The 15,224-nt window shown below is 37.7% G+C and overlaps 1 protein-coding gene across 9 annotated transcripts in view; it reads left to right on the top strand.

Annotated features, from left to right (window-relative positions):
- Positions 1-15,224, top strand: part of szt2 (SZT2 subunit of KICSTOR complex) — a 101,260-nt gene that overhangs the window by 80,629 nt on the left and 5,407 nt on the right. For all 9 annotated transcript variants that reach the window (XM_065293850.2, XM_065293856.2, XM_065293851.2 and 6 more), the window contains 5 exons: positions 2,499-2,712; positions 2,908-3,091; positions 3,176-3,298; positions 5,621-6,149; positions 14,877-14,990. In XM_065293850.2, coding sequence (XP_065149922.1) covers positions 2,499-2,712; positions 2,908-3,091; positions 3,176-3,298; positions 5,621-6,149; positions 14,877-14,990 — 1,164 coding nt within the window. The remainder of the gene's footprint in view (positions 1-2,498; positions 2,713-2,907; positions 3,092-3,175; positions 3,299-5,620; positions 6,150-14,876; positions 14,991-15,224) is intronic.

A 15,224-nucleotide genomic window follows, 5' to 3' on the forward strand; every position in this document is an offset into this window, starting at 1 on the left:
AACCATTTCTAGGGTTTACAAAGAATGGTGTGAAAAGGGAAAAACATCCAGTATGCAGCAGTCCTGTGGATGAAAATGCCTTGTTGATGCTAGAGGTCAGAGAAGAATGGGCCGACTGATTCAAGCTGATAGAAGAGCAACTTTGACTGAAATAAACACTCATTACAACCAAGGTATGCAGCAAAGCATTTGTGAAGCCACAACACGCACAACCTTGAGGCAGTTTACACTCATCTCCACTACAAATAGGAAAAAGAGGCTACAATTTGCATGAGCTCACCAAAATTGGACAGTTGAAGACTGGAAAAATGTTGCATGGTCCGATGAGTCTCGATTTCTGTTGGTAGAGACAGAATTTGGCGTAAACAGAATGAGAACATGGATCCATCATGCCTTGTTACCACTGTGCAGGCTGCTGGTGGTGGTGTAATGGTGTGGGGGATGTTTTCTTGGCACACTTTAGGCCCCTTAGTGCCAATTGGGCATCGTTTAAATGCCACGGCCTACCTGAGCATTGTTTCTAACCATGTCCATCTCTTTATGACCACCATGTACACATCCTCTGATGGCTACTTCCAGCAGGATAATGCACCAAAGCTTGAATAATTTCAAATTGGTTTCTTGAACATGACAATGAGTTCACTGTACTAAAATGGCCCCCAGTCACCAGATCTCAACCCAATAGAGCATTTTTGGATGTGCATCCCACAAATCTCCATCAACTGCAAGATGCTATTCTATCAATATGGGCCAACATTTCTAAAGAATGCTTTCAGCACCTTGTTGAATCAATGCCACGTAGAATTAAGGCAGTTCTGAAGGCAAAAGGGGGTCAAACACAGTATTAGTATGGTGTTCCTAATAATCCTTTAGGTGAGTGTATATGTGACCTTGGACCACAATTTTTTTTTACTGAGATTTTTACATCATGAAAGCTGAAAAAAATAAGCTTTTCATTAAAGTATGTTTTGTTAAGATTAAATAATATTTGTCCCAGATTTGGAATCTGAGGGTGCAAAAAATATTAAGAAAATCACCTTTAAAGTTTTTCAAATTAAGTCCTTAGCAACACTTATTACTACGAATATTTTATTTTTTTTTATATATATTTATGGTAGGAAATGTACAAAATAAAATCTCATGTTAATTTTTAATACCTATAGAGTAGTATAACATCCTTTATGTCCCTGAAGAGTCTTTAGTTTTATCAGATTTATAAACAGACAGATCGGCTGTACTAATGATTCACTACATGTTTGTGTCATTTACATTATATGCATTTATGCGCCGATTTCCAACGTAATACAGAACTCTTACCACCTGCGACTTATGACCCTTGTTGGGACATTTTAACAAAATCCAGCGTTAAACTAACAAACACGCAAAACTCCGCTGCTCGCCCGATAAACAAAACTATATCCATCATTTCCATAATGATGGCTTTCTTCTCCTTAAATCCAAAAACACACTTCTTCTTTCACGCCATCATTGAGTCTTGTGACTTCTAGCATCCTCGGTTATCGCTCTCCCGCTGATTGATGTGTGGGCGTGCTTTTCCAGGGGAAGTGCACATAAAAATAGATGATACCTAACGTCTATGCAAGATGTACCCATGTTCAAAAAAAAAAACTTTCAGAAACTTCTATGAACCCTGGCGAAGTGCATTCGGCACAGAAATACCCTGCCACATGAATGCATGAAATACTACCACGGGGCTGTTAAATGCTTGATTCTGATTGGCTGAGAAATGTTCCATGGGTGTTGATTATTTTTTAATAACCGCACACCTAACCTTTAAATGTCTTAAAAATAAGCACCAGAGCAATCATTTTTGTAACCGTTGTGCTTCGCGTCGTGCCGCATTACCACCTTGGGTGTGCATTATTTTCTTATTATTCAACGGTCCATCGTCAATTATTCCTTACTTAAACAGCATCACCCCCCCCTTAATATCCTAATCATTTTTTTACTTATGCAATGTATTGTTGGCTATTGCTACAAATATACTTGTGCGACTTATGATTGGTTTTGTGGTCCACGGTCACATTTAATGATGTAGGTACAGCATCTGCCAGCAGGTGCATCCTGGACCGCACTAACCAGCCAATCACTGACCTCTTACATAATAAAGTGATTTTTATGATGAAACTTTATAACAGAGCACTAATAAAAAGTTCAGGGCATGCAGTGGATTGGCTTTGGGATGCAGGTGGTAACGGATTCTGCAGAGGGAATTGAATCTTGCGGCGGGTCTGGTTTAATTTGACCATCTGTTGGGGCTTCTCTTTAAATCACTCTTGAGTCATATTGGATTGGGTTTTCAGTTAGTATCACTATTAGGATTTAGAGGTTTTGGAAGGATGTTCCTGCTACTGCTTGCTGTCTTCCTGTGGGGGTCTGGTGTCTTTAATGAAAATGGTTTTGTTAGGCTATATGGCGTTCAAGCGTGTTCTGCTCTTTAAGTAACCGTGTTGGATTTGTGTGTTTGTCTCCTTCAGCTGTCGATGCTGTTCACCGAGGAATGCGATAAGGTTCGAGATTTGATGCACGTTCACTCGTTCAGCTACGACTTTCATCTGCGTGTGGTGCATCAGTATCTGGTGGGATGTCAGATGACCCTGCGGCAAGGCTACCAGCTCACCAGCTTTCTGGAGGATTTTATCGCACATCACCCCGATATACCCAAATATGGACGCAACCACGTTTTTCAGGGTGAGTTTGTTGAAGGGAATCGTTCATCCAAAAATGAAAATTAGCCCATGATTTACTCACCTTAACGTATCCTAGGAGACCTTTCTTTAGCCAAACACATTTAGAGTTACTAATAAATACTTTTGATAAAAACTTAATTATAAAAATACAACATTGTAACTTGCGTGTTACGTTATGTTTATATTCATATATTAGGGAATTTTTCGATATCGACCGGGATGATTACTGCACATCAGCTGTATAACTACATCACTGATCACGCCGGTACTTACGGGATGAAACCCCTGCGCATGTCTAAAGCTGCAGTTACAACCGATAACAAAAAGGGGGCGCCAAGCTCAGACCTGCACGAGTACGCACTGGTAGCTTTGTGGAACAGGTACTAAAGTGTTCTCTTCTAATCCGAACAAATGTTAAAACATTGTTTGCAGTCATTTTAATAATATTATGATCTATGATTTAGCTCTGGCTCTTATAAAGACCTCGATGGACTACGACACCATGATGATTTTGACGTGTCGCTGCTGGTGTGTCATAACGCCACTCCGTTCGAAGAGCAGTCTGAAGGAGAGAGACACCTGCTCAAGTGAGTAGCGTAAAATGATGAGTTGTGCACAACAAAGTACAAGAACAGCTTTGTGTTTAACAATCTTATGTCTAATTCATATAAATTTGTACTTTGCTTTCATTCTAGTGATGTTAGTTTTAAGGGTGGGGCTTTATTGCTTTTTTAGTAATCGTACGTTTATGTACATTTTACTTTGTACTAATTTATACGAATAAGCCACAAAAATAGTTTGTAAAACTATTCGTAAAATAGTTACGAATTTTTATACTCTGCTTTCATTCCGGTGATGTTAGTTTTTGGGGTGGGGCTTCATAATTGCTTTTTAGTAATCCTACATTTTTGTATATTTCACATAGTACTAATTTATCAAATACGCCACCTCGTAAAATAGTTAAAAAAATTATACTCTGCTTTCATTATTGCTTTTTAGTAATTGTACGTGTTTGTATATTTCACATAGTACTCATTTATACGAATAAGCCACCTCGTAAAAAAGTTACGAATTTCTATAATCTGCTTTCATTTCAGTGATGTTAGTTTTAGGGGTGGGGCTTCATTATTGCTTTTTTAGTAATCGTACGTCTTCGTACATTTCACATTGTACTAATTTATACGAATACGCCACCTCGTAAAATAGTTTAAAAAATTATACTCTGCTTTCATTCCAGTTATGCTAGTTTTTGGGGCTGGGACTTCATTGTTGCTTTTTTAGTGATCTTCGTACGTGTTTTTACATTTCACATTGTACTAATTTATACGAATAAGCCGACTCGTAAAATAGTTACGAATTTTTATTATCCGCTTTCATTCCAGTGATGTTAGTTTTAGAGGTGGGGCTTCATTATTGCTTTTTTAGTAATTGTACGTGTTTGTATATTTCACATAGTACTAGGGGTGGCACGGTCCATGAAAAAAATCCGAACCGTTCGGTTCGCTTGTCTCGGTCCGGAGCGCGTGTGTACCGCACGGTTCAACGGTTCATGGCATGCGCAATGTAGTCTCATGCCCTGTATGTGACCTCAGATAGCGTGTTTCCCTTTCGCGCGAAAGAAGAGGTGACTGGTTTGGAGTATAAGTACTGCAGGTTATGTTACGTGTAGAAATGGCAAGTGGGAGAGAAAAGGAAGTCTGCCCGCAGTTGGAGGATGCGCCAGCGTCGTATAAGTTTGGTGTGTGGAAACATATTTTTATTTCATGTTACCTATGATGACAGCGGAAATAAAACAATAGATTGAACTGCAGTCTATGGGTTGAATGTGCTCAAACAGCCGCAGGAGATCGCCTTCTCTCCGACCATTTATCTAATCTGAGGTACTGTTTTACGTCTTTAGCACTATTTTAGCCTTTCATTGATAAAATTAAAGCGGCTGATTTCCGCGTAGTTTCATTTTGTTAGCGTGTGAAAGTTGCGCGATCTTATTTCAGAAATTGCCCCTCAAAGTAATCAGGACAGAAGTGGTCAAAAGTGGACAAAAGAGACTTAAAGAGATTTTAATATTACAGGTGCAAAGGTTATGTTTCTCTCTCGTCCACATATACTCTCTGCAGTATTTAAGCAGCCTCTCAGTGATAAATCTAAGAGCTACACTGAAGTTGGCATTTTAATAAATGCAAGTTATCTATGTGTGCTAAAAATGCTCATAAAGTTCATGTAGATGGCAATACACATTCTCTTTTTTGCCAAATAAATTAAAAGCATGTTGAAATCATCAATGTCTTCCCTCTTGCTGTATCAAAATCTCATCTGGCTTTCCTCAGGGATGGTCCCAATAATCAAATTCAGTTTGTGCATGATTACATGATATAACTTTTTTTAATACTGTATCCTAAATTATGGATAACTAATACATTAATAAGATAATACATTTCTGAAGTGTTAAAAATTTAAAGAAAAAATAACAACAAGAACCGTACTGAACCGAGAACCGTGACCATAGAACCGTGATACGAACCGAACCGAGGGTTTTGTGAACCGTGCCACCCCTACATAGTACTCATTTATACGAATAAGCCACCTCGTAAAAAAGTTACGAATTTCTATAATCTGCTTTCATTCCAGTGATGCTAGTTTTTGGGGCTGGGGCTTCATTGTTGCTTTTTTAGTAATCGTCGTATGTGTTTGTACATTTCACATTGTACTAATTTATACGAATACGCCACCTCGTAAAAAAAGTTAAGAATTTCTATAATCCGCTTTCATTTAAGTGATGTTAGTTTTAAGGGTGGGGCTTCCTTATTGCTTTTTAGTAATCTTACGTTTTTGTACATTTCACATTGTATTCATTTGTACAAATTAGTCACCATTTCCGGGCTGGTTTTATTCTCTTGTGTTTGTGTCAGGCTGTGTTTTTACGTCATCATGACCAGTCAAAGGGAACTCTTCCCCCGTTTGACCGCCGATATGCGACGCTTTAAGAAGCTTCCTCAGATCCACCGTGACCCCGGTGACCTCAGCAGCCGCGTCGCCACAGACCGACTGGACGCGAGCAGCACGGGGGCACGGGAATCCGAACTGGACCTCTGGGAGGAGACCTCCACTACCCCTCTCAGCCCTCCGGCCAGCCCCGAATCAGACACCACCGAGTCCCTTCCACATCCGGGTCAGAGCGAGGACTTTCACGGGCTCTTCTACCTGTCTCCGCTCTTTCCTCTGCTAAACTCCGAGGTGATGTCTGCACGGCGACAGATTCAGAGCATCGTGGAGCAGGCCATGGGTCACTGTCGCAGGGATAACCTCTGGAGGAGACTGTTTCACGGGGAACATTTAGCTCTGGATAAGCTGAAACTCAGCAGGCTGGCCTTCAGTGAGCTGGAGGAGCTGCTGTACGCTGTGCAAAGCAAATCCATCGCTGAGATCGACCCGCAGCTGGTATGTAAACATCACATTACCTCCCTCTCTCATTTCAACCCTTACATTGCAAAAAATGATTTTCAAGAAAATTTTCAATGAGCAAAACAACTCAAGAAAATAAGTCTAGTTTAAAGACCAAAAATATCAAATTTAAGTGCTTTTGTGCAAAAAACAAGCAAAAAAATCTGCCAATGCGGTAAGCAAAAAAATCATGAAAATTTTTCTAAAACACCAAATTCAAGAAAAATTCTAGAAAAATGTGCTTTTTTTGCTTGTTTTATGCACAAAATCAGTTAAATTCGATTTTTTTTGGTCTAAAAACTAGACTTATTTTCTTAGGTTGTTTTGCTCATCAAGGTAAAGCATCTTTATTTAAGAATTTTTAGATATTTTTGCTGAAAACAAAGATTTTTTTTTCTTGAAAATCATTTTTTGCCGTGTAGTTTTTTCCTCTTTCTTTACTCCTCTCTAACAGACAACTTTCATGCATAAGGTCTGAAACTTGAGAAAAATAGCAAAAAAAAACTTTTTATAAACAAATAGTTGAGCTTGATAGATGCAGTCCTTTTGTGTATTGAATTATTTGCCAGGTTCAATTTAACTCCAATGCACACTGCAAAAAATGACTTTCATACTTAGTATTTTTGTTTTGTTTTGAGTAAAAAATATAGACCGTTTCAGCGGTAACAACATAAACAAGCCGCTGTCGCGGTCCGCACGTAACTTCCGGTAAACTCCGCTAATAATAAATAACAACAAATTCTTTAAACATAGTTTATTTATATAACAAGTAAACAAAACAACACATAGATTACCTAGGAAACCAAAACATTTGTTATTTTCGACGAGGCATTCGTTTAGCAACTAGTCAGACCATTAAAAAAACGAAACCGGAAGTAAGGTGCGGATCCAGACATGTATCACGTGCGTCCGATGAAACCATCTATATCTAAAAATTCTTAAATTAAGATGCTTTTTCTTGATGAGCAAAATGACCTAAGAAAATAAGTCTAGTTTATAGACCAAAAATATACAATTTAAGTAAATTTAAATTTAAAACAAGCAAAAATATCTGCCAATGGGGGTGAGAAAAAAATCTAAAAATAAGTGTAAGAATTTATAGTCAGCCTTGACAAAGATTCCACTCCAATTTAGATGTTGAAACAAGCTCATCCCTCTAAAAGGTTTGATAATCATAAAAGGTAATCTCAGTTCAAGCAATACAATTATATAACCTGAAGTAATACTTTCTTAAAAGTAGTATGGGAGCAAATGTGAGACTTCTCGAACCAACACAGATCAAAGAGGGTTCATGATAATAAAAGACATCTATCTAAACATTATCTGACCACTTGGTTGAGCACACAGTTGGGTACTAAGATAGCCTGATCATACAAATCCCAGGACCCATTTAGGCACAGTGGGAGACATAGGGGTCATTTGTAGTATTAGTCTTAATTTACATTTAAAGGGATACTTCATTAGCATTAGGGGTGGGAAAACAGGTTTGAAACTATAAAGTATTAAGACTGACTTTGCTCAGGGTTCACTCCAACTCCGATGAACCCAGAGTGCTTCATGTACTTTGCTACTGCTTCAATTGAATAAACGACTTTTTGATTGAGACCTTCAACGTCATCATTTTTTCTTACAATTGGCGTGCCAACCAGCGAGGGATTTCCGAAAAAAAAGCGGGGAAAGGTAAGAAAAGCGGATTTTCTTCATTAATGCTGTTTTTGTTTTAGGGAACCCCCTCGTTTAAAAAAAATCTAGAAAAGAAAATTGTAAGGAGAGGAAGGAATTTAGTGTGTTTAATTTAGCAGGAGGAGTTCTTAAGCCTATTCTATACAATTCTGTTTGAGATTCTAATGAAACTGAATTAACCCGACGCAGTGTGGTGGCAGAGTTGTATTAGAATTTTTGTTTCTAACGTAATTGAAGCAAAGTGTTTAAGTTTGTGTGTTTCTAAATTAACTGAAACGTGGTGTTGTGTTGTTATAATTTCTGTTAAGATTCTAAAGTAACTGAATCAACCCGACGTAGTGTGGTGGCAGAATTATAACAAAAGAGTTTCTAAAGTAACTGAAACTTCTTGTAGTGAGAGCCCGACGAACTGTGGCTTTGTGAAGTTTAAAACTAAAAACCCGAAGCAGTGTGGTTTTGCTCGACGTACTGTAGCAGAGTTTTAAACGTGATATATAGTATTGTAAGCCCGAAGTACTGTGGCTAGATAGTTTAAGAGATAACACAGAAGCCCGACGTAGTGTGGTTTTGTCCAACGTACTGTGACAGTGTTCAATTTTAATCTATTTGTGAGTATTGGTGAAGCAGAGTTTGAGGCCCAAAGGAGTGTGGCCTCCAAAGTAGTGAGACTTTCAAGTTAAAAGAAACTTGGTTTGGAATTGTTTCTGTTCTTTCTGTTAAGATTCTAAAGTAATTGAATTAACCCAACGTAGTGTGGTTGCAGAATTATAACAAATGAGTTCCTAAAGTAACTGAAATTGTTGCGTACAGAGCCCAACGCACCGTGGCTCTGTGAAGTTTAAAACTAAAACCTGAACCAGTGTGGGTTTGCACGAGGTATTGCAGCTGTGTTTTAAACTTGATAACTGTTGTTACCCCTGAAGTGCTACAGCCAGGTAGACTGTTGTAAAATATAATACAGTGTGGTGTGTCCAACGTATTGTGACAGTGTTATATTTTAAACTGTTTGTGAGCATTTGTGTAGATGAACTTAAGGTTAGACGGACTGTGGCCATGTCTGAAGCAGGAATTTTCAGGTTCAGAGGCCTGACATATTGTGTTGTAATTCATACAGTAAGTGTCCGACATACAGGAACTACCAGACTAACGAATATCGAATAACGAATATAGCAACTAGATAACGTGTAGTCATAGTAAGTGTAAGTTGTAAATACCTATTGAATTATTGCACAAAATTCAGTAAGACGTTTGAAATGGAAAAGCTGATTGTTAAATACATTACCAAGCACTGCTCACATGGAATGTTTGATGGGATAGAGAACGTTGTTGATAAGCCATATGAATGGGCTATCTCTAAGTTTGAAACTTCTAAAATGCCTAAAAATGAAAAAGGAAAGATTGCCAATGCGCTTCAAGCGGTTTTTGCTTCGTACAATGTAATTAGGAAGAGAGTAGAGGAGTTAAAAGCTGAAAATGAGCGACTTAGTGTTGAGGTGATTTCTACAAAAAATTACCAGGCCATTGAAACAATATGGAAAGAAGAAAAGGTCAAGATGCAGAATGAGATTGCACTCCTTAGAACTAACAAGGACATGTTTAAATCATCTGTGGAAATTTTGGCCAACAATTTGGAGGAAGCACAGACAGCTTGTCAATGTATGATAATGAATGGCACAACTGACAAAAATGCTAGTAAGACATTGTTAGATGTTACAGTGTGTAGTCCAGTTTCAGAAATGCCAGATTTGCAGGAAAAAAGTTCTGAGGGTTGGGAAAGAGATTCTCAGTCATTTAGAAGTCAGTACTCTGACTCTACAGATAGATTTCCAATGGCACCAGTTCATGTGACTACAGCTATGCGTGCTAGTGAAGGAAGGGGAGAGCGAATGACCTCTACCATGGTCAAAGCATTTAATCCAACTGAACTAGAAATTGTGATCAAGAACATTGGGAAATTTGACCCTGCCAAGCAGGACCCATTAGATTTTCTAAAGAATCTGGAACAATATGCAGATCTGTATAATTTTACTGATGGTGATGCCTGTGTTGTGCTAAAAATGTGTCTGCCTGATACTTTGTCTGGAGCCTTAACTCAGACAGTAAAGGAAAGAACAGCAAATAAGTCAGAGAGGAAACAGGCACTTCTTGAAGTTTTGGGTATGATGTCAATTGATTGGGATAAAATATCTGAGATGCACATGAGGAAAGGAGAGCACCCAGCAGCGTTTTCAGAACGATTACTGGAGACATTTAAAACTTTCAGTGGCAATCCTGATATTACTAAGAATGATGTCACTTTCAAGTCTGCCTTGATTAACAAATATGATCCACTCACTCATTCTGCTGTGTCAATGCTCGTAACGCCTTTCTCTGAATTTGATGACATTATTGCTAAAATGACACAGTTTTACAACAATAATGCTAATACTAAAATGAAAAGTGCCAAATCTAGACACCCAGTTGCTGCTTTTGGCAGGAAAGAATATTCTAGATTAACTGATGGCTTCCATCATAGACAAAGGAGATTTGCAGGAATAAATTCAGAAGGTGTTATTCTTTGCTATGCATGTGGAAACGCCGGTCACATTGCTAGACATTGTCAAGATAAAGAGAGATATCGAAACTTTGTCTGTCATGCATGTGGAAAAGATGGTCACATTGCTAGGCATTGTTCAGAGAAAAGATGGAAAGATAAGGAAGTTGTTTGCTTTAGATGTGGAAAGACAGGACACAAGGCAAGACAGTGTCACTTTTCACATAAAAGACAGATGGGCTTTCATGATTTGCTTAAGAAAATGGACAATTTAGAAACCCAGTTAGCACTGTTGAATGGAAAGAAGGAAAAAACCTTGCCAGACACATCACTGTGTGAACAATATGACTGTAACTCAGTCACAAGCAGATGTTGATGTGAACTAGAGAATTGTTTTATGATAGTACCACATTTTAGGAAAAATATGTTTACTATCAAAAGGGGGGTGATTCTTGAAGATTCATGAAAAATGATTTAATGTGATTGATATGTAAATTTATTTAGAAGAAATGTTTTAATGGCAATAATTTAAAAAAATATATTTTTTAAAACATTACTGATGTTTGATGTTCTGATTAATCATATGTTGTGATTAATCATATGTGACTTTGATGTTTTGAATGTGGAAAATTCTTGTGGGGGAAAAGGGGGGCAACCTCTTCTATTCTTCTTGTTTCAGGTGTAAGCATGGAGATGTGTAAAATGTTTTACCTTAGGGAGAAAGACGATTTGGACCAGAAGGCCAACAGGACAGGTGATGCCAGGGTACTTCCTCAAGAAAGAGGAATCAGAACTTCTCTAGAGTTACTACTGGAATAGGAAATCCAGACATTTCCAAACCTGCTAAGATCCAGAACGACTGCTAAGATCCAGAACAACAGGTCTAAAAGATCCTGTGACATACGAATCGGAACAATAGCCATGAAAGCTTCATCTAAGGAACTGTTTTCAAAAATGAAAAAGATTGGACAATCGATAGGAGAAGCACAAATAAATCAAACAATTTCCAGAGAGTATGGACAGCAGTCTTCCTACCAAGGTGGAAAACAAGTGGACAAATGACATATATCCATACTATGAAAAGTCTCACTACACATGACACTAGAATGAGACTACAATGTATGCTATGCTTTAAACAATTTTCCAGGAGCAAGGAAATTTTGAGTTTGAGAACATTCTAAAGGTGGACAATCTTGGAACATTACAGGAACATGTTCTTAAAAGAAAGCAAGAACCTTCCTAGATTTTTTTGCAAAGTTGTCATCAGAAGAATGGCGGGAAATAAACACAGATTGTTGTGACAAAACCCCATTCGGTTTCATGTTGCGAGTGTGACATGGTGGAAAAACAACTATTGTGTTGAGCACCAGAAACGGACTTTGATGCTTGTGAAGTTAAACTCACTCATATTCAGAATCATTTCTCTAGGATAATAGTCAAAGATGAGAGAAATGGTGTTACTACAACCTTGAATAATTTTTCCAACTTGTCAATGGTAGCCAATACCTCATTATAGTACTTCATTATGTATAAATACAGAATCAGCATGGTCAATGGGTTATTAGAACTTTCTATATGTGAATGTGACCCAACAACTACTATCCTATTTGTTGAAAATATTCCAGAATTTGATTTTAAATTGCCAGAATTAGACAATGTTCTAATGTCATTGATTTTAATGTGAAAGATAGGGTAATGGGGACTTAGCTATGGCATATTCAGATTTACTTTGGGATGTAAGCTTCAAAACAGCTACGTGTGTATCTTACTCATGGTTTGTAAATGTATTATGCTATGCTGTATGTGTTCTCTATTAAGACGCCAGATTGCAGATACTTCACTGATCACCTTAGGACATTGCCGTTGGCTGTGATGGTTCTTGAATATTTCTCTCCCAAACCCAAGAAATGTTTGTTTCATATTGCCAAATTTTACAAGAGACCCTATGATAATCTTGCCTAAAGGGATGGAGCGATAACCAGTGTGCATGAGGTGATGACCCAAAGACGGGTAAGATTCTCCAGTGGCCAGATGGGGGACAACCTAAGCCAGGGTATTACCGCCACTGGGCACCTGCCCTAATAGTATGGGAGGTGTAATCTTTATGAATGGAGTGGATGTGATGCTTCTCTGCCAAGAGCATCAAACGGGGGACTGTAAGAATTTATAGTCAGCCTTGACAAAGATTCCACTCCAATTTAGATGTTGAAACAAGCTCATCCCTCTAAAAGGTTTGATAATCATAAAAGGTAATCTCAGTTCAAGCAATACAATTATATAACCTGAAGTAATACTTTCTTAAAAGTAGTATGGGAGCAAATGTGAGACTTCTCGAACCAACACAGATCAAAGAGGGTTCATGATAATAAAAGACATCTATCTAAACATTATCTGACCACTTGGTTGAGCACACAGTTGGGTACTAAGATAGCCTGATCATACAAATCCCAGGACCCATTTAGGCACAGTGGGAGACATAGGGGTCATTTGTAGTATTAGTCTTAATTTACATTTAAAGGGATACTTCATTAGCATTAGGGGTGGGAAAACAGGTTTGAAACTATAAAGTATTAAGACTGACTTTGCTCAGGGTTCACTCCAACTCCGATGAACCCAGAGTGCTTCATGTACTTTGCTACTGCTTCAATTGAATAAACGACTTTTTGATTGAGACCTTCAACGTCATCATTTTTTCTTACATAAGTTTTCTTTTTTCTTAAACACTTAATTCAAGCAAAATTTTCTCACCCCATTGGCAGATAATTTTGCTTGTTTTAAGCACAAATTCACTTAAATTTTAGTTTTTTGTCATTTTGCTCATAAAGAAAATCCATCTTGATTTAAGAATTTTTAGATATTTTTAATGAAAAAAAGACAAAAATACTAAGTAAGAAAGTCTGCAAAAAATTATTTTCAAGAAAAAAAATTCTTAGTATTTTTGTCTTGTTTTCAGTAAAAATATCTAAAAATTCTTAAATTATTTTGATTTTTTTCTTGAAAATCATTTTTTGATATAACTTACTATTTTTGTCTTGTTTTCAGTAAAATAAATTCTTTAAATTCATTTTTTCCTGACATCATGTGGGGTGGTTTCCTGGACAGGGATTATCTTAAACCAGGACTAGGCTTTAGTTTAATTAGGAAATATAATTACTTTTAACAAACATGCCTTGCTTAAAACATTACTTGTGTGCATTTTGAGGCAAAATAAATGGCATTGATGTATTTTAAGATACTGTATGTCAGTTCAAGTATTTTTTTCAGTTTGGACAGCTCTTAAATTTATTTTAGTCTAGGACTAGTCTAATCCCTGTCCGGGAAACCACCCCTTAATGTTTTAAATACCCGCCATTGACAAGTTATCTCCTCAATTAAGAGAAAACGCTTCCCTCCCAACTATGAGTTTTTACGGCGATCCATATTTACGCTATAATCCACTAGGTGGCGCTTTTACACAACTAATAAAACACTGAAGCATCCACTGATCCAAAAAACTGTAAAACCTTTGTGTATGTTCTGGTTATCGCTATAAATCTGATCTCTAACAAAAGTCCTTTACAAAAATGCTAAATTTGTTTGTTTTTTAAAAACCTACCCCTATTTGAGAGGTGATTTAAAAGAAAACAATTGAAGGTAGGATTTTTTTTGTCTTAAGGCAGAGGGTCTGTTCTTTATGTTTATATATTTAAAGAAGGACATTTTCTCTAAGGCATTAAACTTTTTTGGAAATCATAAAAATGCTACAACTGGCTGGCAACTTAAAAAACAAAGAAAGATGGCTTAGAAAGAGTGCATGCAAAATTGTACTGCATTTATTACTGTAGACACTGGGGTGTGTGACATTGTGTTTTTGTTGCAGTTTATGTTCGGTACAGTTCGTTGGATAGGTGGTTGAATACAAGCGTGCAAATGTGTGACTCCATTGGGAAAACTCGCTCATTGCCACAGCGCAATAAACATCAGTTAATGAGTGCAGGAAATCAGGCCGTTAATATTACACGCCAACGCCATTTCTTATTTACGCCTTAAGTCATCCCTGCCGGATCAACATGTGCATGTGCATTCACACCGCCTGTCCTTCGCTGACAGTACACTCGTGATCTGATTACACAACAGATGCTAAACTTCCCGTTCCTGCCAAGAGAGCTCACAGTGTTTGCCACAGTGTTGTCATATTTGGCTTAAATAGTAAATAAGAGTTTCTTGTAGGTAAACCTTGAACACTGACATATGCCAGTTTTTGAACATTACCCACGGTTCATCAGCAAAGGCATGCCATTAACATTCACAAGTGCATCTTCACTGAGCTTTAAAGGGCACCTATTATGCCCATTTTTACAAGACGTAATAGAAGTCTCAGGTGTGCCCAGAATGTGTCTGTGAAGGATCAGCTTTATTATATCATGTCCAAAATGACTTTATTTGGGTGAGAGTAATTTATTTGGGTGTTTTAGTGTCATCTCTCTTTTTGGGTCTTCTCTCCTCTGACTGTTGTGTTTGTTTTACAGGACTGTTTTCTGAACATGAGTCCCAACTGGTACCAGACGCTCATCAAAGTTCTGCTCACACGCTTCCCACAAAACTGCAGGCATTTTAAAGATGACGGCGGGATTCAATATCTGGTAAGAGATCCTTACCCGATTCAAGGGTTCAAGCAACTCCAGAGTATTATTTGTATAGTCCAAAGTATATCTGTCAAGTATTCTCAAAAAATGTGCCATGTTTATACCAGCATCACCAAATAAAATTCAAAACCGGTTTCCCAAAAACTCAGTTAACAGTGAAACAGATGAGCCGCCCCAAACTTATATGGTCGGTTTCCTGGACAGGAATAAGCTTAAGCCAGGACTAGGCCT

Source organism: Paramisgurnus dabryanus, chromosome 7 (assembly GCF_030506205.2).
Source record: "Paramisgurnus dabryanus chromosome 7, PD_genome_1.1, whole genome shotgun sequence".
Taxonomy (NCBI): domain Eukaryota; kingdom Metazoa; phylum Chordata; class Actinopteri; order Cypriniformes; family Cobitidae; genus Paramisgurnus; species Paramisgurnus dabryanus.